The sequence below is a fragment of the Phalangium opilio genome, unplaced genomic scaffold, assembly GCF_054372755.1.
Source record: "Phalangium opilio isolate 3A_F unplaced genomic scaffold, DU_Popi_V2 ptg000070l_1, whole genome shotgun sequence".
Classification (NCBI taxonomy): domain Eukaryota; kingdom Metazoa; phylum Arthropoda; class Arachnida; order Opiliones; family Phalangiidae; genus Phalangium; species Phalangium opilio.
Genome location: NW_028324182.1, coordinates 12221120 through 12247823, shown reverse-complemented (window position 1 = coordinate 12247823; position 26704 = coordinate 12221120). Strand labels below are relative to the sequence as shown.

Sequence of the window (26704 nt, the reverse complement as noted above, 5' to 3'; positions counted from 1 at the left end):
AGAAAAATAGAGGAACCCAAACACAAGGTTACCAAGGAAACTAACGACCCCTAGCCCTTAACCCGGAAATATTAAGGCAAAATTGGTCGATTAGAGCCTGAAGATCGTGCCCAGGTTAAAAATAACACCGGGAATTAACTAAAACAGCTACAATCTGTGATTAGATTAATGAAATCACATAGAAACAAATGTTTATAAATTACTCTTAAGCCTTGGTGTTAAAGGCGCGTGCTAAAAGTTACGAGGATCATTATTTCCCTTGTCGATAACGGTCAAGGAATTTTATGGAGAAATTATTCAAATTAGATTCTTGCTAGCCACAAAATATAGCAGTTGAGGTCAATGCCACTTGGGATCATTACCAAAAGCAGGGAAATACATTTAAGATACATGGTACCAGTATCAAGTGGCGTTGATCGTCTCAAAACCATGAATGGCAAGGACTCTGTATTTTCTGATCCTGCCTTTACTGAAGGGGATTTCAGTGAAATTTCGAGCAAAATAACCTAGCACTCGGAATGTTAGAGGACCCTTAGCACCAAGGAGGGTTTATGGAAGAGTAACGGCACCTAATGTAATACATCAATAGTTCCTACAGTGTCTAAGGCATAAATCTGCCACTAATGTCAGGCAAACATCGGAATAGCGGGGCACAAAAGTGATGAAAGAGGAGGAATGGGAAAATGGGTTCACAAGGGTTTTACGCGGGAGACCAGCCAGGACCGGCAGTCCAATGGCGGGAAACTGGTGGTTCAGGATTCTAAGGCTTTAGCAACGGGGTTCTCTATAGTGACAGCTGCTAGAATAATTGTCAAGGGGGAAATTACAGCCAGGAGGAAGGAAAGTAGGTGGAAAAAATAATGTTCAGAATCTGCTCCTATAACGGTGGGGGATGACCGTTGTGGAACTTTTTATACTGGATCATGAGACATGCATGCCATACCAACAGCAGCTGACAATTCGCACGCTACGGTCTGATAAAGACGAGAAGTGGTTAATCGTATGTAACGTCGTCATAAAATTCAACTTAACTTCGTACTAAAGATTAGATTGGTACCAAGGAGAACTCAGATCGTGTGGTACGGTGGTCTCCCAGATCAGAGAGAGAATAATAAGGCAAGGAGTAGCAACCCCCGATTAAAGCAGTCCTTGTTGTTAGATCACCACGGTTGAATTAAACAAGAGACATTTTTACTCCTACTGTTACAATTCTCTCTGCACAGGTCAAGGCTACTGGTGCCTTAATATAACAGGTATCGTTTATAGCATACTCAGGTGAAAACGGTGGCCAGAAAAAAAGACGTTACGTATTTGGCAGGGGGTAATGGCAAACGTCTGCCTTCGACATTGAAGAAGTGATGGAAAACTAAAACAGGGTGTCAAGAGCCTATTAAAGCTTCTTCTACCACACTGGTAAAGCACGAAAACGGGTGGGTCAAAACCACTATGAAAAATTCGTGCCTTACACCCGGTCAAGGTTGTTTTGCTTAAAAAAACAACTTGAACTCACGATTTTACGCGAAATTCGATAAAATGGAAAGTTATAACCGCATAAAAATCACCTCCTGGAATTTAACTTCTTTTTTCTTCAGTGGGATTTTCGTGTAGGTACATACATGGGCCAAGCCGCCGCAATTTAATTTATTAAGGTACCAGGGGGGGGGGGGGTCAGCAAATATTTCGATAAGGAGGGGGGAGGTCAATTCGTATTTGGGCGTGGTCCGGAATTTTCTCTCTTTAAAAGGGTGTCGGGCTTGCTTGATTTTATTTTATTTTACTGATTTCAACTAAAAAATGTTTCCCCGACTCTTTGACAAACTAAAAGTTAAAGCTACCATCATTAAAAATCGAAAACGGAAGCCCGGCCTTGAAGGTGGATGTGGGACGTTAGGAGGATAGAAGTTTTTGGGGATTTTAGGGCGAAAAAATCTATTGAAAAAGTTCTATTGAATTATTTTTTTTTTTCACGGTACATGGGGAAATTGTTATTTTTACATTATTTTAGTTTATTTACAAGCATTGTTTAGATAAGTACCAGCCCATAATTGAGTGACTAGCGAGCTTCCTTCCTCCTATGAAATATTTATTACACATGGAATTGCTATTTTTTCCACATGAAATGAACCACGAAGTAACAAATGAACAAATGACAGTTCCCGGCGTTCTATAATACTTCAGGACTTAGAAAAAGTTACACCCTACGTCATTACCGCTACGCTTCACGGTGGTAGGTGTTAAAACACATAGGAGTGACCAACATGCGCCAACTTCCGAATTCTTGCAGAAGGAAACTAAACAAAACGAAGCAAAACAATCTCAGCGGGATTGACAAAACTCTGTCCATCTCCATCCGAAGTTCAGTTTTATTTCTGGGCATGCGTAGATGGTACAAGGTGGTCGATTTGGGGGAGGATATGATGAAGAGTTCCATCGATACCACATCACGTTCTTTAGTAATCCGAACCTTCCCAACATCTGGGCCAAAAAGAAGTACTAGAGGGAACAACTCTCCCACTTCGAGGAATCAAATTCGAAGTCCACCCACCCCGGCGTAGCAGCCTGTACAAAATCTACTTGCACCGAAAAAACAGTGCATTTAGAAACTTCCCTAGAATTGATAACCATATCGAAGGGTAAGACGCACCCTCTAATATTTCAAAGGAAACCGAAATTCGTTTTAGTGTGTTCTAGAATTCGTCACAGTAACATACATGGTCATTTAAAAATCAAGAGTTCATGAGAAGTCAACTCAAGAGTCAGCGCCCGTTACCCCACATTCATATGGGGTTTGTATAGTTCATGGTCTTTGAAAGAACCAACAACCAATGTGTCGACACGAAGGTGTTTGACCTTGAACCTATTGAACTTTTGAAAGAAAAATAACGCGCGAAATGAGGAATATAATTCTACTGGGCATTAGAGACCAAACTACGCAGTTGATGAGATGCTATTTTACATAAAAAAAGACCAAGGATATGAGTAGAGCGATTATTTCGCTTCAAAAACCACAAAATTATGGGAACTTAAATATTTTATGAATTAAAGAGCCATTATCCTTGTCTAGAATCCTCGAGGATTTTTTGAATAATTTTTAGCAGGTAACCTAATCATCTTTCTTTTCGACCTGTCACTGTTGACATAACCCAGAAGAAGAAGAAAGCTCTCTCACCACTGTCCCTTCTTGTACCAACCAAACCACGCTAGCCTAATGGTGTCACACGGAAGTCCCTCTTCAACTAAGTGGAATAGATAGTCTTAACACGCTAACCAGCCGTCAGGGTTTCGATATAAGGACCTTCTTGGGTGGTGGGAGACGAGATAGGGTGGACGATTTATAACGGGAACTCTGTCGCCTTTCCCTGTCCCGTTTTGGTAAGTACCGCCACTGGTACCCAAGTAGGGGAGGTTCAGTTTCTAGAAAGGAAAAGTTGTAAGGAGGAGGAGGGTTAAAAAGGGAAAAAGTTAGTACCACCAGTCCACCACCATCATGGCCATCTCGAGGGCATCTTTCGATTTCTCGCCATCTCTAGAAGTATTTTTCCAAGGGAGTGAATAGTTTTTCCTCGACATAAAAATGGTTGGTTACTTTCCTTCTTTCCCTACCTACCCCAGATGGCCTCAACCAATATTATCGTGGGCTACAAGGAATGTTCGAGCGTGGGAAAAATCTGTGTCGTTGGGTATCGAGGAAAAAACTTACATTATTTAAAAAAATACAGTATACATACACAAACTTATCGGTTACAAAAGAATTTTCACATTTCTAGGTACATCTATAAAAGGAATTGAATTTGCATAATGTTTGAAAACCTCCCTCCTTCCCAGACGTTTCATTTAAAAAAATAAAAACTTTTCCTCATGATTACGCCACTTCTAATCGTTCATTTTCCATTCACACAAAAGTTTACCGTATCTCGGTTACGTTATCTATTTTTTTTTTTTTTTTTTTGAAACCCGTATTAAAGGGTTTTCCCCATGATGCAAATTAATACCGTTTCTGTTCGGTAACAGAATCAAACCTTCAGAAATCAAAAGACTATACAGTTAGAGTGAGTGAGTCATTGGCGACCGTACGTATCCGGTTTTTATAATAAGGGGGGCCGTTCGCTGAATTTCAATACAAAACGATTAGTAGTGAAAAATATGTTCAGTCGAAAAATTCCTAAACAGTTTCATAATGACCGCGTCACAATTTTAGAAGAATCGCGAAGTAAACAGTAACGGATTCTGACGCGTCTTTCTTAGAAAGACAGTCTGCAACGGTGATGACTTGAAGAAAGAAGTCGACGAACTAAACGTTATCAATCAAACGCACCGTGGTCCAATAAATCGGTTAAAAATCAAGGCAAATTAATTCTTCACAAGTTTAAACATAATGTAACATTCCTAAGCCTATTTTATCATTCTAAATGAACTAAGTAATTTTGAATCCTTAGCGTCCTCACTTCAAAGCCCAGTCACTTGCCTCGCTTTTTGGCGCCTGCGCTGTTATCTTTTTGTAAGATGAGAGACGGCAATGTATCAACCCAGATACTGAGGGCTATGACAAAGTTTTCGTATGCTTTTCACAACATCGACTTAATTTATTTCTAGGATTTCTTAAAGGCCGGATTTTCTGCTAGAGGGTTCTCCTGGTGCAGAAAATGACTCGCGACCGAGTAACAATAGAGAAGCGAGTCGTCTAAAAAATACGGTTCTCCTGGTACAGAAAATCGAGGGATAGGGGTTCTACCGGTGCAGAAAATTGAGATATGGTATAGTCACGTTAAAATTTTGGACCCCCCTTTTCGCCCCTAAACTTGGGCGCCCAATATTTCCTAAAGTACGGTTCTTCGGGACGGGTACAGAAACCCGAGCAATAAACATATACATACACTTTGGAATTCATTTTCAAAGTAATCTGTTCAGCAGTCCTAAGTTTTGTGAGACCACTTCGCGAAGAACAAGAAAGTCAGTTGAAATTTTACCCGTGCCAAAGGTCTAAGAACAGAAAACCAGTAGAGTGCTACTAGGAATATTGTCGTGACGTTACACCCTCTTATCTCTTACCTTGGCTCTGGCAACCATATTGGAAGTCATCAGCTTTGGCAATACAATTTAAGACCCCAGAAATGACGTCACGTCACATGGCTTTTCTCTCGCACTGTAGCTCCCTATAGTCTATACGTTCATTACAAAAGATATACGGGGAAAAGTTGTCGAGGTAAAAAAGGAGGGTGACAGTAATGGGTCAAAACAGTATCGGTACCACCCGCGGGGGTTTAAAGTAATATGGCACGGTCGCTAATGGGTTTCTACAATTGTTCGTAGCGGGGACCCCAGAAATTTTTTGGGAGATGCTCTTTCAGTGCAAGGACAAAAATCTTCTAGAAATACCACTAAATGGGTCCCGAACTTGGCGCAGTCCTTGTTAAGGCCTGTCCAGACTGACACATTTTGCGAGTTCGCATCTTCGCTTTGCTTGTTTGCAAGATCGCGCTACTGTCCACATTGGGTTTTCGCTACTTTGCGTCCTCACCTCGCGAACATACAAATTTCTTGAGACAAGGCCAAGAATTTCGCGCCTTCGCGAGAAAAGCACCAATCACAGACGAGAAGAAGGCTGGGGTGATTAGTTCCGATTTTCTCTTTGGACAACGTCGCCATCGACAGGCAGATGGCGCAATGATTGCTCAAACTTTATTGGCTCTCAGAATGGGAAAAGCAAAATTTTTGCGTGTATCAGAACAGAAGTGCAAATGTTTTTCGTGATCTGTTGCGAAGATGCGAATAGACGATGGCGCGAACACGCGAGCGCCAGTTCAATGTGGACAAAGCTTTATATATACGGGATTTACGAGAGGTATTTCTGTGAGCGCTGCCATAACCTGTCGGCGGCCTTTAGTTAGTGGCTGACATTCCCTGTCGTCGAACGCGCTCCGTAGCCTTGGCAGAACAACTCTCCGAAAAGGGGGCGGAAACCTCTAAAGTCCCGTTATATTCTTAAAATTTACAGCATTGATTTTACTACTTCTTCGAACTGGATATTTGGAAGGTAGATTTTTAACAGAAGTGAAACCTCGTGACTTGAAGAAGTTGGATAGTTTTTCTATATTCTCGGGAGTATAGTGATGATTTTCACCTTTACTAGTACAACCCCCTCAGGGGTTGGGGAGTTTTAAGAATATGTAGACACCAGAAAATTTGCTTACCCTTAGAGTCACATAATAGAGTATTTCTTTGGGATGTCCAAACGTTTCTAGGAACCATATAGCTCTCTGGGAGAGGGAGATTTTTAACAGTAAAACTAGAAGTTTTACCCAAATGTACGGCTTTAACGATATTGGTTCGAAATATTTTAGTAGTGCTCCATCGTTTCATTAGAAACTGTTTCGTATAAGACTTTGCCATGGAATGTTCATGAAACCAACTAACGCTAGATGGTTCAGAAAAAAACTGCTTGCACGAATGTGCTACTGCTAGTTCGGATGTTACTAAAACTCTTTCCCTTTATTTTAAAACTGAGATGGAAAAATATGATTTTGAAAGAAAATACTCCGCTGAATCCAAATCTATATAGCCGATTGATTAAAAAATTTCTTCTATTTTTTAATTTAAAATGTACTTTTTTAAACAATTGCAATGAAGTGCAGAATTAATTTCCTCACTCCTGATAGGCAAAAATCCTCAAGTTTATCTTATGGGTTGCATGTGCCTACAATTCATTTTTTCTCAACATAGTGATATAGCCATAGCCCTCACTCAATGGCTTTTAAGGTTTTCAAAGACTAGTTTATTATACTGAATTCAGATTCTATACCTCTGCTCAAAAGTACACTTCGCCACTGATTCTTTGACAGTTTGGTGTTGCTTTGGCTAACAATTGGCGAGACTAACCCCCATGGTATTCAACAAAACGCATTTGTGGTTTAGAAGATTATTAAATTAGCTATTGCTTGAGCTTCAAAGCTATAGTTTACTTTTGCTGAATGTTTATTGCTCGGGTTTCTGTACCCGTCCCGAAGAACCGTACTTTAGGAAATATTGGGCGCCCAAGTTTAGGGGCGAAAAGGGGGGTCCAAAATTTTAACGTGACTATACCATATCTCAATTTTCTGCACCGGTAGAACCCCTATCCCTCGATTTTCTGTACCAGGAGAACCGTATTTTTTAGACGACTCGCTTCTCTATTGTTACTCGGTCGCGAGTCATTTTCTGCACCAGGAGAACCCTCTAGCAGAAAATCCGGCCTTTAAGGCTAAGGTATTTATTACCAAACATCAGAGGCAAGGTGAACCCCACCATTAGTAAAAAAAATAAAAATAATAATAATAAGTATTTTTTTAAAAAGAAAAAGAGAAACGTTCTCGAACATTCGGGGTCACAGACTGAGGTCACGAGGCGGAGGAAATAGAGAAAGAGAAAGAAAAAAACATTTTCAAACTTTTCTCTCTCCGCTATTTCTAAACGTCTAGAGGTGTGTATGTGATGGTGGTTTCTTTAGTTTATAGGGAAAGAATCGCTCGCACGATTGGGTTTTAAAGAGAAAAACCTCAACCCTCATTCTTGGTGGTAAACTGTTGATGGCTGGCTTACAATCCCGGAATAAATATTCATCCAACTTCCTCGATACGGCAAACTTTTGTTACTACAATGGCCTTCGAATCGCCGGCCAGCATTTTACTGAGGACACGAGCGCAAATTCTCCTCAAACAAAAAAAAAGTGTCAAGGGAAAGAAATTCAACAGAGCGGAAGGAAAATTTGTTTTCGGGTTAATCTATCAGCGCGCGGGGGAGGAAATAGGCTTAACTGTTGACGTAACTATAGGTAGTTTAAACTATAGAGAAATCGTTTTAAAAGGTAGGAGGCTAAAGGAAGCAGTAGAATTTTCTCCTTTTTAATCGAAAGATAGTATAAAATAAATAATATTTTAAATTTGAACCACTTATCCTTCTGTATTATTAAACAAGATACTAGCAATTAAGTTGACTTAATGCAGCCTACGCCTTGGGCCACACCGGTGACACGCAAGGCTATTTTACGACTAGTACCAGTACCACGTGACAAAGTTTCACCGTGTCACCCAATAGAATTCTTCACACTCATTTGAGTTTGATTCACAAATGTGATCTAACGAGCACATTCAATTATGTAAAATTAATTACTCGTAAACTAACCTAATATTGTAGAAAATTATATTATAGTTCCAATTTGAAATAATTAGTATTTTATAGGCCTTTATCATCAAAGGAAGTTCCAATATTTTTATTTCAGAATGTTGTAATTTTATGCACGTAACTTAATACCATAGCATCAATCGATGTAATTAGGCTTAAAGATGGCACAAATAGATAAAATAAATACTTCAATTATATTAATCCGCAAAGCATGTGTTTTACGAAACCTAATAAGGGAATTAACGTATTTTTTATTAACTACTATGCAAAATCGAACCCCTATATTTTATATTTAACCTTGTTATAATACCCACGGAATATTATTACAGTTTCAACCTTGGAAACCAATATCAGAAGACGTCTCCTTAAGCAGTTTAAAATTACATCACCATCGGCCCAGGGGGGAGGGGGTAATTGAATATTAAAAAGGAACCCTAAACGATTGTTTAAAATATTAGGAAACCACCTGGGCACTCTTAGCAGGGGGTATAAGTTATACGCCACTAAAACGGGCCAGGGTGTCTAATTCCCAAGATTTAAAAATAGAAGAAAAAAAATTTCAGACGATATCCAAGCTCCAAGCTAGTTAGTAAGTTAGTTCTTATCAAATACGCTTCTTTACTCGAGGGGTCAGTCACTCGGGTGTAATATTTAACCTTGGACAGTGATATTACACGGTAATTGGTGTACGTGGAATTCGAGAGTGATTAGCCCCTCGGTTTATCCAGGTCTAAGCCAAATTCGATAACTTTTAATATATACAGTTATAAGGCTTCCGTTACGGGCCTACAAACAAAACGCCTAAAAATCCCACATCAAGCTTTTTAAGGCCTGTTTTCACTGGACAAAAACTCGTCCTAAAAGACCTTCCGCGGAGTTTGCGTTAAAATAAATAAAGCCGGCAAATACAAACCGACGCAAAATGTCGCCGAGTTTCCGGCAAATTAAAAAAAATAAATTTGCGCCGCGTTTTTGCCCAGTGAAAATAGGCCTTTAAACTTAATGGGGTTGTAATTGTATTACAATTTCGCATTTAAAACCATGTTTGGATTATATTTAAGTGAAATTCTTGAAATAAAATCTTAAAAATTTCGATATAGAAACCGCGAACATAGAATGTGAGATGTTTGAACCTCAAAAATTCGGATTTATGGACTTAAGGCTTCAAACAATGAGTGTTTTTATAAAATTTGCGTAATATTCTTTAATTTTTCACCGTAAATTCTGATTATCACGCTGAAGTTATCTATAGATTCTTTTATAATGGTTATAGAGTCAATATTTTGAGGTTAATCAAGCGTAATTCCATGAATTAAATCTTTTCAAATTTAATTTATCTTAGAGTTAAGAAGCAATCCGAACAGAAACGTAGCTGTATAGCTTCCTTCGCATCCGTATATAACTATATTGTTAAAACAACCGCCCTGCGTGAAAAAAAGGGCATTTACAACTAAAATAAATGGCGTGTGTCTTATACTACACGTTTAGGGCCAAACGGGGAGCGATGGTATGCGGTCTTACACGGTGTACGCCCGCCCAACACATTCCATTCTTGTCTATACATTATTTATGGTAAGCTATAGATGGTACGAGCCTCTTTCTTTTTCTTTTCTACAACAAATTAGAAGATTCTACCAGTACCTTCGCTTATTACAACAGGGTTCGTACAACGTTAGGAAAACCGATTTCACTAATATTACCAGGATTTTTTCCCATGTATCTTCCTGAAATTTCCAAGTTTTTTGCCATACATCTCCCTGACATTTCCAGGATTTTTCCCATATATTTCCAGTTTTTTACCAATAACCATATATTTCCCTGACAGTTCAAGGTTTTTCCAGACAACCTTTTAGTCAACAATTTATTTCCCAGACATTTACCAAATTTGTACGAACCCTGAATTAGAAGATTCTAACTCCAAAAGAGATCTTCGCTTATTATTCATTATCTATTGAACTATTTCACACAAAAGCAACAAAACTGTAAAAAGTTAAGAAAAATAAAAATAAATAAAAAATAAACTTCTTTCAAGAAATTTGCCTTAAGAGTTCAACGGCATTAAGAATTTTTTTTTAAAAGAACTGTTTCTTAATTTAACCTAACCTCACCTTTTCCTTCAAGTTAAGGGGTGAAGTTAGGGTATTTTATGCGACCCCTTAATATAAAGTAACGCCAAAGGAATGCTCTCCATTTAAGAAAGAATTTAAATGGAGCATTAATATCCCCTGAGTCACATAAACCTTACTCAAATATTTTTCGCCTGCTTTTATTTTTAGTACCAACATACAAAATAAGGAGTTATATTTTCCACCTCGATTAAGGTGTAGCATAAGTATATTCCATAAGTATAACAATACCTATACTTCGTAATGCTAGAAACTTACAGCTCGAGCAAGTTCGAGAATTGAAGTCCTACACTCGGTGGTATTTAATTTTGTAGTCCATCCTAGTTAGTTTGCACTAAGCCTTTGACAGCGCCTGACCAGACGTCGCTTTACCCTGAATCTATGACCTACCTCTCTCACTTCATGGCAAGATCCAGTTCGTAACCAGTGACAAACTTATGGAACATATCTTATGAACTGGCATAGCGGAGTTCTGTAATTCGAGGTATTTCAAATACCTTTCTCCGGTGTATAATTTCTTCTTTGAAAAACAATTAGAGGGGCTTAAATGCCTCTCTATAGGATCACGAAGGGTTTCTTCTAATTATTTTAACAACAAGAGAAGGAATTCAATTGGATTAGGGGCGTATTGTGGTGGTGGTACAATGTTTTATAACAGGTAGCGAGCAAAACGATACAGAGGTACAAACTTTTAAACGTTATAGCTAATTTAATGGAAACTAAAACTTAGGGGGTGGGACGTTGTTACTTTAAAACCACGCGGGAAACGCATTTATTAAATATATACGAATCGTTATTTTCAAAAACGTAAGAAAGAAAAATAAGAATTATAGAATTTATTGTTACATTTCTAAAGCAAAAAGATTTATTAATTTATTTCTCTTCCTCTCATTTTTAAATTCAGCGCAGTATTGCGAGGATATGTGGTAATAAAATAACCAAGTACTGATTCGAACTGAACTCCTATCCCCTTTCACTAAAATTACATATAAGAACATTTTCGTTTTAATAGATAAGACAATTTCGATCAAAATAGATAAGACAATTTCGATCAAAATAGAATAATAGATTAATGGCAGCTCCCCCATCTTTCTGTATTAAGGTCTACGAGGGAATAACGTGGGGTGCCACAAGTCTACTCAGGAGGGTTACCACAAAATATTCAGATTCAAATTCCCTGACTTTTCCAGGTTCTCCCTGATACTTTCTTTTACAATTTTCCCTGATGTTTCATTATTCAAAATATCATTCCGATCATTACTTGCAAAATGTCATAGAGGTTATACATTTTCAACTGAAATCTCCCATATAACCCAATGTACTTTGGTGAAGTTCGGTCCTACAACTCATTATAGAACACCCTGTACACAAAAGCATTCATAAATCGCCGGAAACTTTTCTTGCTTATTTTCAATCGCGGAAGGATTTAAATAAACTTTTGGCTACTTTTTTATTTGGAAATTATTCGGACTATTACCATAGAAGCAAACATAATGGGGGTGCGGGTCCAGCTAAGCAGAAGCTTAATTTGTTTTTGAACGATTTTATTCGCCATTCATCGCTACGCTATATAAAAGAAATAATCTGGGTTTGTAGGAGATTTATACAAAAGAATGGAATAATGGCTGGGGAAAAAAAGGGGCCATCCCTAATGGATTTCCCCCTCGTAAATATTTTGTTGTTGCTAAATTCCTAAATAAATTCCGCCTTTTTTTTAAATGAAGCATTTACTTTTACCCTGGGTAATAATTGAACGAAAATAAAGGGGAGAAATTTAATTGCAGTCTTTGACGATTCGCAAGAGAGACAGAGTAAAAAAGATGTTTTTAAAATTTCAGAAAAAAAATTAAAATGTTTTTAACTATTTAATAGACCCTGCCAAAAAAAAAATCACTCGACCGTCGTCATGGTACAAAATTTGATTTGAGATGTCAAGGGTCAACATACTAAATCATGATCATTTGAACGTAATTAACATGGGAATTGATGACTATTAAATAAGTATAGTCTAATTACTAAATAATAAAACTTCTGCAGTTAATAATTTTCTCGAGTTCATACGGAACTCTTCTTTGCGGGTACATCTGATTTAGTGATTTTGATATAAAATAATTGATTTTTGACCTCAAGGTCAGAGGGGGTCAATAAATCACCGAATATATTTGCATTTTCAATAAAACTGCGAATTTTATTGGCATTATTTAAAAGGTAAACTTCAGATCTATTCTGGGATGATAATCTTTAATTAAAAGTCCGGGGTCATACTGGGTCAACTTAAATAACTGTCAAAAAGTATGTTACGCCATCTTGTAGTATAGACTGAATAAATTCAACCAGCTGCCTCATAAAAAAAGAAATATGAAAAAGAGTTCAAGTAAAAACTGCAACTAAAATAGTAAATGAGACTTTCGACTTGGAACGCTGTGTGACATACTTCCACCCCTAGCTATAATCTAGATTCCGAATAATAAAAATATAAAAAAATTCCGGATTTAAAAAAAAAATGAAAAGTTAAGTGAAACGTTTGTCGAATGTACGTAGGAAAGATGGAAATAGAAATTAGTCTAAAAGATGGATGAAGGAGAGAGAGGGAGAGAGAGAGAGGTTGGGGGTCACGGGGAAAAGGGGGCATCGTCTCTACGGATATTATTAATTCACGTAATTTTGCCGGATGGAGGCCTTAGGGAGATTAAGGCCAGGGAGAAGAGGCAACCAACCCTATGCGGATCCAATGCAAACCCTAACACGAATTCCTCGGAACTGCACCACACGGCTCCGAACTTCACCGCACCACTTTCCCCAACGCGTCCATGTCAAGGAGGATACAGCAACAAAATCAGATATCTCTTAAATCAAAGGGGTCGGTCACTCATGGACAAAGCAATACTGTATTGCTTTGTCCATGGATAACTACACCAAAGTTTGCTTCCCAAAATATACTCCCTAACAAACTTCGTTACGACAACTATCCATTCCCTCTACGTCACCATCAGAATGATTTCTCTCCTCTTCAGTCTCCTTCCAAAAAGATTTAAAGTACATTTCCACCGTCCCAGCCCAATCCCGAGAGTCCCCAATGCAAAGTTGACGAAACAACTAATGACATAATGGTGACATGGCACTCCAGTAGTTTTCACCAATTTTTCTAACCCTATCAAAACCCTGGCGTTGCCATTACCCTAAGTAACGAATCGGCATGTTACTACAGTAATACGAAGGGGGGAATTTTTCATTCCACGACTCTTCCATTATTTATTATTACATGGGGGATTTATAAATCCCCTTAGGGAAGGAATATAGGCTCGAATCCCCCTAATCTTAATTTCTAAAAAAAAAAAAAATAATTCATTCCATATTTGATCACTGCTTGTGTTCACGGTGCTTAGAGGTTGTCTACGAAGGTAGAATTAAGAGTGTAGTGGGATGGTAGGTATTACTCAGCATGCATCAAGGGGCCTCTCTCTCTCCTGGGGATGTATCGAATCGTTTCTTAATATATAGTAACACTTAGTATTTAAAAGATAATTACAGACTAAATTAGACGAGACCCCGGGTTGAATGAAAATACCATGGCGGATTTTAAATTCCTGGAGTGGTTTTAATCATAAGAATTACCAAAAAAAAAAAAAAAGGATACTTTGTTGCGCTAAAATCATTACAAATATTCAAATTTATTCAAAAAAGTGTTTCGAAACGTTATATATTAGAGTTCAATATCTAAAATACCTAGTATTTAAAATTGTGTACGGTACGTGATCTTATTCCATTTTAATGGTTAAAGTTATTTTTAGTTACATCATATAAAGGGGGTTATTAAGTTTTAATACGAACCAAAAACTTTGGCCATCTTTTTTTATTAATTACTTTATACGCTCTTTCTTTTAAAAAGGAAAGAAAATTTATAGCTTTCAGTATCCCTTTAACCTTGGGGTGTGTTAAAAATAAAGAATTTCGAAACTTTAAAAAAAAACAGAGAGTCGCGAGTTCGTTTAAATTCCTTAACTTAATTATATTCAAATCGCCTCTTGCGTAATTTCTAAAGATGGATTATAATTTACCAATTCTATTGTTTATAGAAATGGAAGGGTACACTGCTTTGTACAGTTTCCATTATTGAGGGGAGAGAAAGGAGAATTTTTTTTGGGGTTGGTAGTGAAAGGTGGGGATTCATTTCCCGTTAAGCTACCAACGTGACGAAAGAGAAAATTTTAAATAAACGTATTATAAAACAAGAAATTTAAAATACCTCATAGGAAAAAAAATTATATTTATTCTGTTAATAGGATATTATAATACTAAAAATATAATATTGTATAGGTGGCTGTAGAACTAATTTGCTAAACTTTCGAAAAATTAACTTAGAAAGAAAATAAGGAATTGAATTGAACTGGACTGGACACACACGTGGCCAGTACTGGACCAACCAAGTACGTCCCATAAGGACACTACGATTTTTTCGGTTGGTACTACTAAATATTAAAATTCGTCTAAATTATCAGTGAATAGGTTTTTATAGGAGCAATGGACTAATGCTAATAGAGTAATGGCAGCTCCCTCATCTTCCATTATTTAGGTCTATGAGGAAATAACGTGGAGTGCCACAAGTCTATATATAGATCTGAAAACTTACACAATCTCAAAAAATAAAGCTAAACGTTTTGAGGGATTCAAGAGGACCGAGAAAAAAGAAATTCCCCGCAAAGAATAAGAGCTTTTATATTTGATCTCCCTCTATCTCTCTCTCTCTCCCAATAAGGGGCAGACAAACATTAGAGGAATTGTTTACGTTTATGGGGGGTGATCAGGGTGCGATAATATTTGTAATAAAACTTTGCTAGTGGCACCTCTTCTTTCACTCAACTTTACGAGGGTAATGGTTATATAAGCTTTTGACCCCCAGAGATATATCAAAATTGTTTAGTTTCATCTGGGCTAATGTTTTACTGACAAGTTGATTTCAGATATAATTTGAAGAAGAAAAAAAACTTGACTCACAGGTGGTAGGTATGTGATATTTGTGGACTATAGACAGGGGCCCCTATTGGATGGAATGCAACTTAAATATTATTTCTTTTGATTCAAAACAAATCTCATTTCGAAATAAAGATAAGAATAAGGTTTAGGCGTAAGGTTACCAGGGAATTTCAAGTATTTCTTCAGTCAGTGACTCGGGGGGTTATAATTGGTAAAGATAATTTAATAGCGTCTAAGGTCTAAACGTAACGTCTAGAAAAAATTCAAAGAACTATAATAATGTCCAATAAAGATGCAAATAAAAAAATGTCAAGGACAAAGATTAATTTCCAAAAGTTTTGTTCTGCATTCATTAAGTTACATAATCATTTATGTCACGTTGGCTACGAACTAAACGTGTACGTCAACGCCAAACGTATCTTGAAGGTCAGAGTGTTAATGAAAAAGTAACTGCATTAATTATTATACTAAATAGGCGTGATTGGCCAATACACTTTTGACAAATAAAAGTTAAGAATTTCCAAGTTGACGTTCGTCTCCAACGTCTAGAAATAACGCTTTCGGAATTCTTTCTAGACATTAGAAAAATGTATAGAACGGTCTGAGTGTAACTGTCACGCATAAATCCGCTTAAAAATATTGCTTAATTAGTCAAATTAGGGTCTAGGTCTAGCTTCTTTTCTAATGCATCGGAATTTTTGTTTAATTTATTCGTTTTTTCTTCATTTAAACAATCTCCCCGACGGACGGTCTTTAATGGACTTATAATTTATTTAAACGTCGACACGAGTAAGTTATTTCACCATCTCAAGTTTCAAATAAAACGGAAAGTGATCAGTGGTGCGTAGCCAAAAATGATACAAGAAATATTACCTAATATTAATAAGCTACGTGTGATCTCGTAACTCAAAACAATATTACATCTTTATAGAGATACACCTTAAGAGATTTTGGATTAACTTTGGATTTAATAAATAGAAAACCTCAATCGCACCAACACTAAGTAAGAACAGGCCCGTAGAAGAGGAATTTCGGCAGGGTTATTTGAGAAATTTGCTATAAATCCAGCTACAAACCAACAAACACCCACAGGGCCATTAACTACGTGTGGATATATAAATATAGAGGTAGATAATAAACGAAAAATCTTAATGGAGGGACCATACGACATCTCTTAAATATTAAGTCATGCTAAATCAAGATGTCGGGGTCATTATAACTGTGTTAAGAAATTTAACGTGTAATCCGTTTCATTTATCTTTTTCTTTTCGTCTTTTTATTATCAGCAATTAACTTTCCTAACCTAAATTTAAAACTAGATTTAGCATATAGAAGTAAAAATAAAATTCTTAATCCTTGGTAAGATGTAGGATTGCATGAATTGAATGTTTAAATCACGAATATAAAGTTATATAAACCTGGTTTATTTTAGTATAACTTTTTTTTTTAAGTTAAGATTTATTACTGGGAAGCTTTGAGTTTGAGAGGCTAAAATGTTATTCCAAATAAAAAATCAGGAAAAACTTTAAGTTGTGTTTTTATTTTGAGGGGAGCTCTCCGTTTTATTTGACACTTTTTTTTATATATTATCAAATTTCCCACTCTTATCATTTTAGGCAAAAGAGATATTTTTAAAGGAAAGAAAAACTAAGAAAAAGAGGGGGTGGAGTAATCTGACCCCGAAGGAAGCAATTTAGACGTTCATCCAAGCATGTTAGGCTTAAAAGACGAACGAACGTGTGTGTCTTAAGTTCTAAAAGACACAACATTATGGCTAAAGTATCTCTCAACAATCTGGAAAATTGATGCTTCTTAGAGAAAGAAGAAAAAAAAGTTATTCTAGGGTTACAAAATTATCAATTTACGGTGCCGAATTATCTCACTTTTAAATCATGGGGGCACTAGGTCGAACAGCTGATTCATAATTCGTCATTTGAAACAGATGGAATAGTTTCATATTGCTAAGCCTATTTCAAAAACCTCGTGCCTTACTCTAAGGGGTCAAACTGTTGCTATAGAAACAAGAGGAAGGGAAGGGCGCTGCCGCTTTTAGATTGAATTTAAATCAATTTACATACGATTAGTTTCGGTTAAGGAATCACCGATTAGCATTAGGTAACTAACTCAATGCGCAGCATTCTTGTGATTTGCTGTCAAAGCGGGGGCAACTATTTTACTAGTAGAGTGGAAATAATTTTAATGACACGAATGGTTAAGTCTAGGCCTATAACTACTTTAGAATGATTTGAACTCTTTTATCACAACGCTTTAAAAGCGGAACCAATTAAAAAAAAGGGTACAGCACGCTCTTTAGGGATGGATACAAAAATAACAAGTTGTTTTGATTTTTAAACAGTTGTTTATCGTTAAATCTGTGATTGGAATTTTCAATTTAAAAATTAATTTCCTAACCTCTTCTCTGACTCATATTTAGCGTGTGTGTTACGTGTTTCGAAGATTGCAATTTCGTTTCGTTTTCTCCCTTTGCCCTAAGCAAAGCGGCTAAATTTTTCTTTCGAAGTTGTTTGGCTTCATTTTTAGAAAAAAAAAATTCTCGATTCACCTTTCCAAGGGGGAGAGTGCAATGCCAAAGAACGAAACGAAACGAACCCCGATAGAAACAGGAAAAATATAAGGAGGGACTGTGTATGGATAGAATAAGAAGCACTGAAAAAAAAAATGCCTTGGAGTCGTCCTACCCGCGAGGCACCTTTTATCCCTCCTTTCCCCCTTTGTAAATAATCCTCTATGTATTGAGAGAGAGAGAGAATTCCTCCTTCCATAAATTCCCCGATCGAACCAACCGTATATTTTTAGTCTGGGCATTTTGGGGCTCTACAATAGAGCTTTGTAGTACCATACCCCAAGCCAAAAGGAAATAAATGTACTTCATGGTACCGTGAATAATCGGAACCATTTTTAAAAAAAAATGTCAACCATATCTTCTACCCCTTGGTTGGTTCAAAGTTTTCGTAATATAATAAATAAAATCTTATTACCTTTGCTGTGGCTTTCTTGTATCTTGTGATGGCTAATTGCATGAGATCCCGGACTAGCAAGTCACCATCTCCACATGGTACAATAACGCGCACATTGTCGAAGTTGACAGTTACTTTCATCGTTGTTTTTCGTGTTTCCAAATTCGGATCTTTTTTGTATCACTGTAGCCTTGTATATTTTTATAAAATTGGTCCCGTAGACGCGCACTTATTAATTATTCCTTCGTAATTCTTGAGCAATGATACTAGCAGATATTTCTTGAAATTACTCCAGGCACTTTCGCGTTATTAATCTTCGCGAATTTCATCATCTGCTCTTTTGAGGACGGAATGATATTAAGTATTACATTACCGGCGGTTCACAATTGCGAAATTAAATACGCGATTCTTGAAAGAACTCGGAAACACTCGCGGTTTGCGGCGGTTGGTAATGTAACTGGTGCACCACTGAGGCCTACCCCCTCTTTCAATGGAAGGACGGGGTTCAGGTAGGCCCAGGTATTCGCGCCGTTTTAAGCCTTGGCATGAGAATTACAGTTTACCTTTTACGGCCCTTGTTTTGATGTTTATTTTCACACGATCTTTCGCCGATAAATAATCGATGTTCTTAAAATTAGTCTGAGCCCAATTACGTATTATTATCGTTAGGGTTTAACTCAGATTAGATTTGAACTTGGGTTTAAACAAAGATTGAAATTACTACCTGAACTTAAATACCTCACAAAATTCCCTCGGCCGTCTCCGAGAAACGCGCTCACCTTTTCCCGTGGTCGGCGCTAGAATAAACCTCCTGCCGCCTTGGAGCTTTCGCCTCTCGACAGGTTATTGGCTAGAAAACCCCAACCGCCTGTTTGCACAAACCAATCAGCTTCACCGATTCGGCAATTTAAACATTTTGAATACGGAGCCATGTGCAAGGATGAAAATCGGAAATATTTGTAATCTTATTAAGTGTAATTAATTAGTTATTTCCTTGAGCACATTAATTAAATTACGTAGTTAATTTTTTCGAACGTTGTTATTTAATAAAAGCACTCAAAAATAACACAGTTAAATTTCTCATTAAAAAATAAACACCAGGTGGCGCCACTTACCTGTAGAAAAACAAATTGGCGCTAAATTCAATCCGATTCCGAATCGTATTATTTATAATATTCAATAAATGATTAGTATGTTTATAATTGATTAGTTATTTCCTTGAGTACATTAATTAAATTACTCAGTTAATTTTTTCGAACGTTCTTATTTAACTAAAGCACTCATAAATAACACAGTTAAATTTCTCATTAAAACATAAACACCAGGTGGAGCCACTTACCTGTTAATGAAAAATATTGGCGCTAAATTCAATCCGATTCCGAATCGTATTATTTATAATATTTAATAAATGATTAGTATGTTTATAATAAATTAAGAAGTAAACACACAACTAATTTATGGCCAACAGTATTTATTTTCCAAATATGGATGAAAAGGAAAACTTGGCATTTGTTTGACCAATTTGAATGTCTCACCTATTATGGAACACTTTTATTGCTAAGTAATTAATTATTTTTAAGTCTAAAATTTGTAATATTCCATCATCATTATTTAAACACGCGTCGATTATCTTATACAAGAGTATAATAGGAACTTAAAAAAATTATAAACTTACGCGATTGTATGTATACCAAAATAGGACTAGAATCAGAAAATATTAATATTCCCTATATTAATTAAATTAATTAATTCTAATAGGGAATCAAAAAAATCATAAAAGAAGAGTTGCCGGATAAACCAATTAAATCTATCTTAATTAATTAATTAATGGTAATCTCTCATTAATTGGTATTCATTACAGGAATTAAATAAAAACAAACCCATAACATAATAAATCAACTAACCAAATAAATTATAATATATTAACTAATTAATTAATTATTTAATAATTAAATAAATAAAAATTGTGCTGCCCTAATTTTAAATTTTAAATTTCAAAACCCTAAGAAATTTTTTTTTTTTTTTTTTTTGAGGAGAAAATTGAAAAATGTTTTTTTTTTTTTTTTATTTTGGGGGTTTAGAGAGTGATTACGATGATTTAAATAACCTTTAACCTCCCCATCCCCTTTAAAAAACTATCAGTGTGCCACCTTCCAAATTTCATAAAAAACCCAGCTAAAGTAAAAAGTTAAAGAAAATTAATATTATTTATTAAATTATTATTTATTCCTTAAAACTTTTTAAAGGATACTTTTCCATAAATGATGGAACAAAAGCTTTATGACTTTTAAAGTCCACTTTAACTGGAAGGCGTTGAAGAAGCTGCTCATATGAAGCTAAACCAGTTACGGCACTTTCACCGGTAGCCTAATAATTAATTAATTAATTAACAAAACATTACTCATGATATTAATTCAGGGTTCGTACAAAATTTTTGGAATGAAATTCCCTGACTTTTCCATGCTTTCCCTGACTAACTTGAACAAATTTCCCTGACCATTTGCAATAACGTACATGGCGAACGTATATGAAAACCAATCTATATTCACTCGAATCATTTTTGCACGAGTTGTCATTGTTATAAAGATAAGCCAATTAATTCGTTTAAATTTAATTTAAAGTAAATCATAAATAACCTGAGCGAGCGAAGCGAGCTCTGCCAATTTGGGGCTTTGCTCAAATCTCAGACAAAAACGTTTTCTGATCACCCTTATACTTTAAATTTCCCTCCAATATATTTTTCCCTGACATTTCCCTGACTTTTTAGGTCCATTTTAAATTTCCCTGACTTTTCCCTGACTTTTTAGGCCCATTTACAATTTCCCTGACTTTTCCAGGTTTTCCAGGTCGTGTACGAACCCTGTAATTAGAAATTTAATCATTTTGATTTTGATTTTGAAGTATTACGTGGTTTAAATATTTTCCATCTGGTTTTAAAATCTTCAAAGACATGGTTAAGATTTTTTCTATGAATGCCCATAGTTCATCTAAATTGATTTAAATTAATATTAATTAAATTAATTAACAAAGAAATATATTAAGTTATAATTAATAGTACCTTGTGGAAAGGTTCCAATTGGAATATCAGTTAAATCATTAAAGATGATATCAAATGTTTTCTGATCTCTGCCATATTCCTCCATCTTTTTAATACAATCATCAACTATAACCTAAAATTTATTGTGTTTTAATTAAAGTTAATTAAATTAAATTAAGCTTAATTAAATTAAATTAATTACATCATAGTTAACTCCTTGCAAAGAGTCCAAGGAATCCCCACAAGCCCCTCTTAAGTGAATACGGCAAAGATCAATGACCTTTTGATCAATGTAAGAAGTTACAATAAAAGTTAAGATTATTTTAACATGTCTTTAAAGTTATTAAATTAATTAATTAATTAATTAATTAACTTGAAGGAATTAATTTAAAGCCCTTCACCAATTAAAATTACGCAATAAAAAAAAGGATATATCGACCATAGTGACAAATTTTGGGGATTCTTTTAAAAGCTCATGCAATAATCCACCGTCACCTCCACCAAGTATTAGAATATCCTTGTTAGTATAAGAAATTTCACCGTAATTCATTAAACCTTGAGTATAAGCTAAATCTTTCTCCGCTAAATCTGTTTAAGCAATTAAATAAATAATTAAAACAACCCTTCCATCACCAAATGAATGATTTTTGCTTCAAAATCATTTAATACTTTGCAAATCATCAAGAAATAGGCAATTGCCGAGTGTTGGTGAGTGAAATATCTTGATATTTTGAAAGGGGGAATCAACATCCACGATCAATTCATCAAAATCGTATTCTAATACTCTTTCATCGGAAGTGGTAAAGTATCTTAGTCCTCTATTGCCGTGCTTAAGTACAGGGATTCTAAAATTAATGAGTTAATTAAAGAGTTTTAACTATTAACTAATTTAATGCATTAATTAACCTTTCAACTCTGAGTTCAAGAAGGTTTTGAAGATTCTTTCTTAAGTCTTCAGATGCCTATTATATTTTTTATTATTTTTAACTTAGGGGACTCTGGTATGTCATTTACGATAAGTTAAATCATAGCCCACTTGATCACGCTGGCTGCACGCGCTATAGAAGCCCGCTCAATCGACCCTAAAAATGAGAATAACATGGGTTCGGTCTAAACTTTCAAACCCGTCTGGTTTTAACATGGGCGTCTATGGGAGGGGACCAGTTTTTTCAACGTTTTAGACAATATTAGTGCATCTACTGGTTCAAATCTCTTGAATTTTTAATGAGACGTGTATTGAAAGGTTTGATATTATCTTGTAAAATTTAAAGCCTTCAGCTTTAATAGTTTTTTTTATAAAAAATAAAAACCATCACATAGTAGAGAATTTTGCCCCTTCAATTTCTCTACTATGTGATGATTTTTATTTTTTATAAAAAAAACTATTATAGCTGAAGACTTTAAATTTTACAGGATAATATCAAACCTTTCAATGCACGTCTCATTAAAAATTCAAGAGATTTGAACCAGTGGATGCACTAATATTGTCAAAAACGTTGAAAAAACTGGTCCCCTCCAATAGACGCCCATGTTAAATTAAAAACAGACGGGTTTGAAAGTTTAGACCGAACCTATGTGACGCGCCGTATTCGCGAGTTAACATGTAAAAAAAATCGTTTGGACGGGCTTCTAGAGCGCGTGCAGCCAGCGTGCGTGATCAAGTGGGCTATGGTTAGATAATACCTGGTTTGTAAGTATAATATTGGAGCTCCATTCATCAATTGTAATTGTAACAACTCCAGTTGATAATACTTTTAAAATACATGAAATACTATACAGGATTTAAGAAAAAGAACTAAGTTATTCAATACTTAACTGAGTCTTAGGTTTTTTTTTCAATTGTAAATAGCTTGGTCAGCAATTACTTGTGGTTATCTGTGTCTCCGTAGAAAGTGATAAGATTAGGACCGTTTAAAAATTGTTGCTGCATCTTTAAATTAAAACATTTTAAGGCATTTTCAACTTTTTTAGCGATATCGTCTTTATAACCTGGAACAGAATGATAAAAATGAATGCGGAACTAAATACACAAAAAGGCTACATTTTACGTCTTTTTAATTGATTTTTGCCGTTACCTTTGGTTGAAAAAAGGTTTGTATCTACGCGAAATTCTAAAATAGACGTTCTTACAGACATTATTCGAGTTAAATTAATTATTTAAGTATAATTAAAGGTAGTTATTATTGTAGGAAACTGTTTCCCACACGTCCCGACCGCCGGTAAAATAACGATTCAAGGAATATGCGCAAACAATACCAATATTTGCCGCTACGAAAATGTACGCATGCGCAATGACGACACTCGTATTGGCATCTTTGGCGGTTTTTTCAAAGGGGAATCGTGGCATGGGAGGAGACGGAGGATGTTAACATCTTCGCGTTGGTCTCTTTAGTCTTTACCAATCCTTTTGCATCACACCCATAAAACTATGCAATTTATACTACTACATTTTTTCTATAAATTAAAAGCTTCGCAATATCGTTTAAAATAATTTTAAGAGCATATACTTTCAAAACCACATTACCAGCAAATTCGAAATTTAGGAGCCTTTGTCACTTTCATCAAGCAATACCGATCCTTCCTTAAAATGCAATTAAAATTAATTAAATAACACCATTCTTTGAAAAACATTTTTATTTGCCGGAATGTTTCAAAAATGTTCTCTTAGATGTATTGCACACTCATTTTTGTTTTTTTGTTGTAATTTTTTTTTTAAATTCACAATTCAGATCTGTAAAAGACGTAGGTACACTTCGCTCAACAGTTTTTTTTTTTAGCCTTTTACACTTCTATATACAAACAATTACTCGGACAACGGACGGTTCCTGATGCGCAATTAGAATTAATTTAATTAAGAGAACTATATTTTATTATATTTCTTTTGGTTTATTTCTTTTGGTTTATTTCTTTTTTTTTTAAACAATCAATCATGATCACCTTCATTAATTGTTAAGCCTAGGTTGTTTTTTTCTTACTTTTTATACAAAATTATCTTAAGTGTAATAATAACAAACCTGTGCCAATTTTGAAATTAACGAAAAATTAAATTTGACATTAACGATATTTTCGAGTAGAGGTTATAAGTACAAAAAAGGCGGGGATTTGATGAATTATCGAAAATATTTCCCCACAATTAGGCTTAGCTTAGCTCGACCTTTATACCTTTATTCATTATTCGTTAACTTAATTCTCATAATTTACAGACAAGGCCTAACGATTTTAAAATTACTTCAAAACTTAAACATCTATAATATAATGAAATTTATAACAAAATGGCGGTTCATTTAAACCACACCAAAGGCTTAGGTAGGAATTTTTCAAATTTGACTCTCAAATAATAATAATAATAACAAAATGAAGTGGACAAAACGGTTTTAATTTCCCTAAATTTTAAGTATCGCGTCTAAAACTAATTGACGAATAACAAAAAAAAAAAAAAAAAAAGAACTAACGATGAAAATAAAATTATATTAAAAAATAATTAAATAATAATTTTTAAAATTAAGAACACAATGATGACTCCCGATTTCATTTCCTTTCTTTCTTTCTTCAATTCTTGTTTTGCGTTTTCAAAAGGCGATTTTTTTTTTCTCTCTGATAAGATTGAGCCGCGAAAACGTTGCGTAATCATGATGAATAATTAATAATATTTTTTTAAAATTGATTTAGTATATTTCCTTTCCATGTAGATTAATTAATGCTTATTTAAATACCCCCAAAAAAATTCTTTGGTTTATTATTTTTTTTCTTCATATATTTAGTTTGTTTTTTTGGCACGCAAAAATTTGTTAGATATCACTTGATTTTTTTTCTTCTTATAAATGAAATGTTTTGTTTTTAAATATATATATATAATTGTTTATCGTAATTCATTAACGTACGGGTTTGGAAGACGAAAATATTTTGTTTTCGAGTTCGCTTCCGTTTAGTCATAACGTCGTAAAGCCTTCCAAATCACCTTGACTATTGTTGTTGGGTTTTATTTTAATATTTAAATAATTTGAAATTACTTTTGATTCACCTCTCTATCTTTCTCGCCGATGATTTTAACACGTTTCGTAGTTTGTAGTTTCATAATTTAAAGCTATGTATGTATTTTCACGTAAAAATTAAAACGATTCAAAAACTAATGATGAGTTTTTTGCCTTGTACAAATTTCCACCTATGATTTGGTCCGATATCAATCATAAGATGAGTATAGGACATACGCCTGACTTTAGAAACTAATTTATATTTTACGCTGTTTAAACCATCTCTAGCTGACCGTCGCTTTGACATTCGCAATAAGGCTGACCTATCACCAAAAAAATACAATGTTTTATATCTTTTGTTTAACCCAACGTTATGAAACGGCAATACGACAAGGAAGCAAGGGATTAGAATTGGCAAGAGACTTATGGAGACGTACTAGTAGCAATAGCAACTACAGATTAACGTATGACACACACACAAAAAAAAAGAGTTTAATTCCATACCTAACGTTGCTTGGAGACTCGGCTCTATGATCGTGTTTAATCATAGTATATCTTGCCACAGATTCAGGGGGACGTATTATCGGCAATTTGCGATAGTTTATCCTGTGAATATAGCAATTAAAACCATACGTTTACATTATTCTCCCAAATTTCAGGGGCTGTCACGAGATTAGTACAATACCGGAGTTCAAACACTGGTAAATTAAATTATATAGGGGGTTTAAAGAATATTCGTTTATTTATTTTTACTAATTAGTTAAATTTTCGGAGGAAAGGGGCTTAATTTCAAGGACATGAAAGTTTCGGACGTACCAACTGGATCTCTATTAGACTTTCCGTCTCGAATGTTTAAACATTACTGCCAAAAACTCTTAAATTACAGTACATCAACAACGCTCTTCAATACATCATCAGAGATGATGGTGTGATGTAGTTGAACGCAATCGATAAATTTAATTAGCTAAACCTACCGCCCACCTCCCGGGTTTCGGCACCATCTTAAGGGTGTTTACCATCCTATATATATTTAACAACAAACACCCACGTACCTATAAGCTATATCGTCATCTTCGCCACCCCATCCCCAATAAAGATTAGAATATCCATTGACTAGAGCGAAATGTTCGGTTCTGATAGCAAACACACCACCGACTAACATGGAATAAGGCAACCTTTATTAAAGAGAGAAAGAGACAGAAAAGAGTTCTTTAAAAATTGTCTTTCAGAAAGCCCGTAGTGTCCCGAGAGAATGTACTCACGTGTAGTTGAACTTGTCGACACCCAAGGAAAGATGTCTAGGATTGGGAGGGCAGGAGTACATATTGCGGTCGTCCTCCGGGATCATATCGACGTCGTGAAAGACGAAACAATGATAATCTTCCTCTCGAAGGGCCTCCTTAACGCCAGCGTTCATCAGGACGCCTTTGTTGAAAGTGTCATTGCCAAACTAAAATATAC

The 26704-nt window shown here is 35.3% G+C and overlaps 3 protein-coding genes across 15 annotated transcripts in view; all 3 read right to left on the bottom strand.

Annotated features, from left to right (window-relative positions):
* The window catches only part of LOC149661692 (partitioning defective 3 homolog), a 41847-nt gene extending 22798 nt beyond the window's left edge, over positions 1–19049 (bottom strand). For all 10 annotated transcript variants that reach the window (XM_089843246.1, XM_089843251.1, XM_089843247.1 and 7 more), the window contains exon 1: positions 18257–19049. In XM_089843246.1, coding sequence (XP_089699372.1) covers positions 18257–18376 — 120 coding nt within the window. In that variant the 5' untranslated portion in view covers positions 18377–19049. The remainder of the gene's footprint in view (positions 1–18256) is intronic.
* A 640-nt stretch (positions 19050–19689) lies between these two features.
* Positions 19690–23507, bottom strand: Sms (spermine synthase). The gene is made up of 11 exons (XM_089843263.1): positions 23348–23507; positions 23138–23261; positions 22956–23043; positions 22179–22234; positions 21942–22117; positions 21706–21860; positions 21475–21564; positions 21294–21405; positions 21143–21222; positions 20487–20602; positions 19690–20410 (listed from the first exon to the last, which is right to left on the bottom strand). Exons 1-11 carry the CDS (start codon positions 23406–23408, stop codon positions 20374–20376), a joined length of 1095 nt encoding a protein of 364 aa, XP_089699389.1. The 5' UTR covers positions 23409–23507; the 3' UTR covers positions 19690–20373.
* Positions 23508–23888: 381 nt separating this feature from the next.
* LOC149661679 (beta-1,4-galactosyltransferase 4-like) overlaps positions 23889–26704 on the bottom strand; it is a 118366-nt gene continuing 115550 nt past the window's right edge. For all 4 annotated transcript variants that reach the window (XM_089843260.1, XM_089843258.1, XM_089843259.1 and 1 more), the window contains 4 exons: positions 26506–26693; positions 26296–26418; positions 25748–25849; positions 23889–25566 (listed from right to left, as the gene is read on the bottom strand). In XM_089843260.1, the coding sequence (XP_089699386.1) occupies positions 25392–25566; positions 25748–25849; positions 26296–26418; positions 26506–26693 (588 nt within the window). In that variant the 3' untranslated portion in view covers positions 23889–25391. The remainder of the gene's footprint in view (positions 25567–25747; positions 25850–26295; positions 26419–26505; positions 26694–26704) is intronic.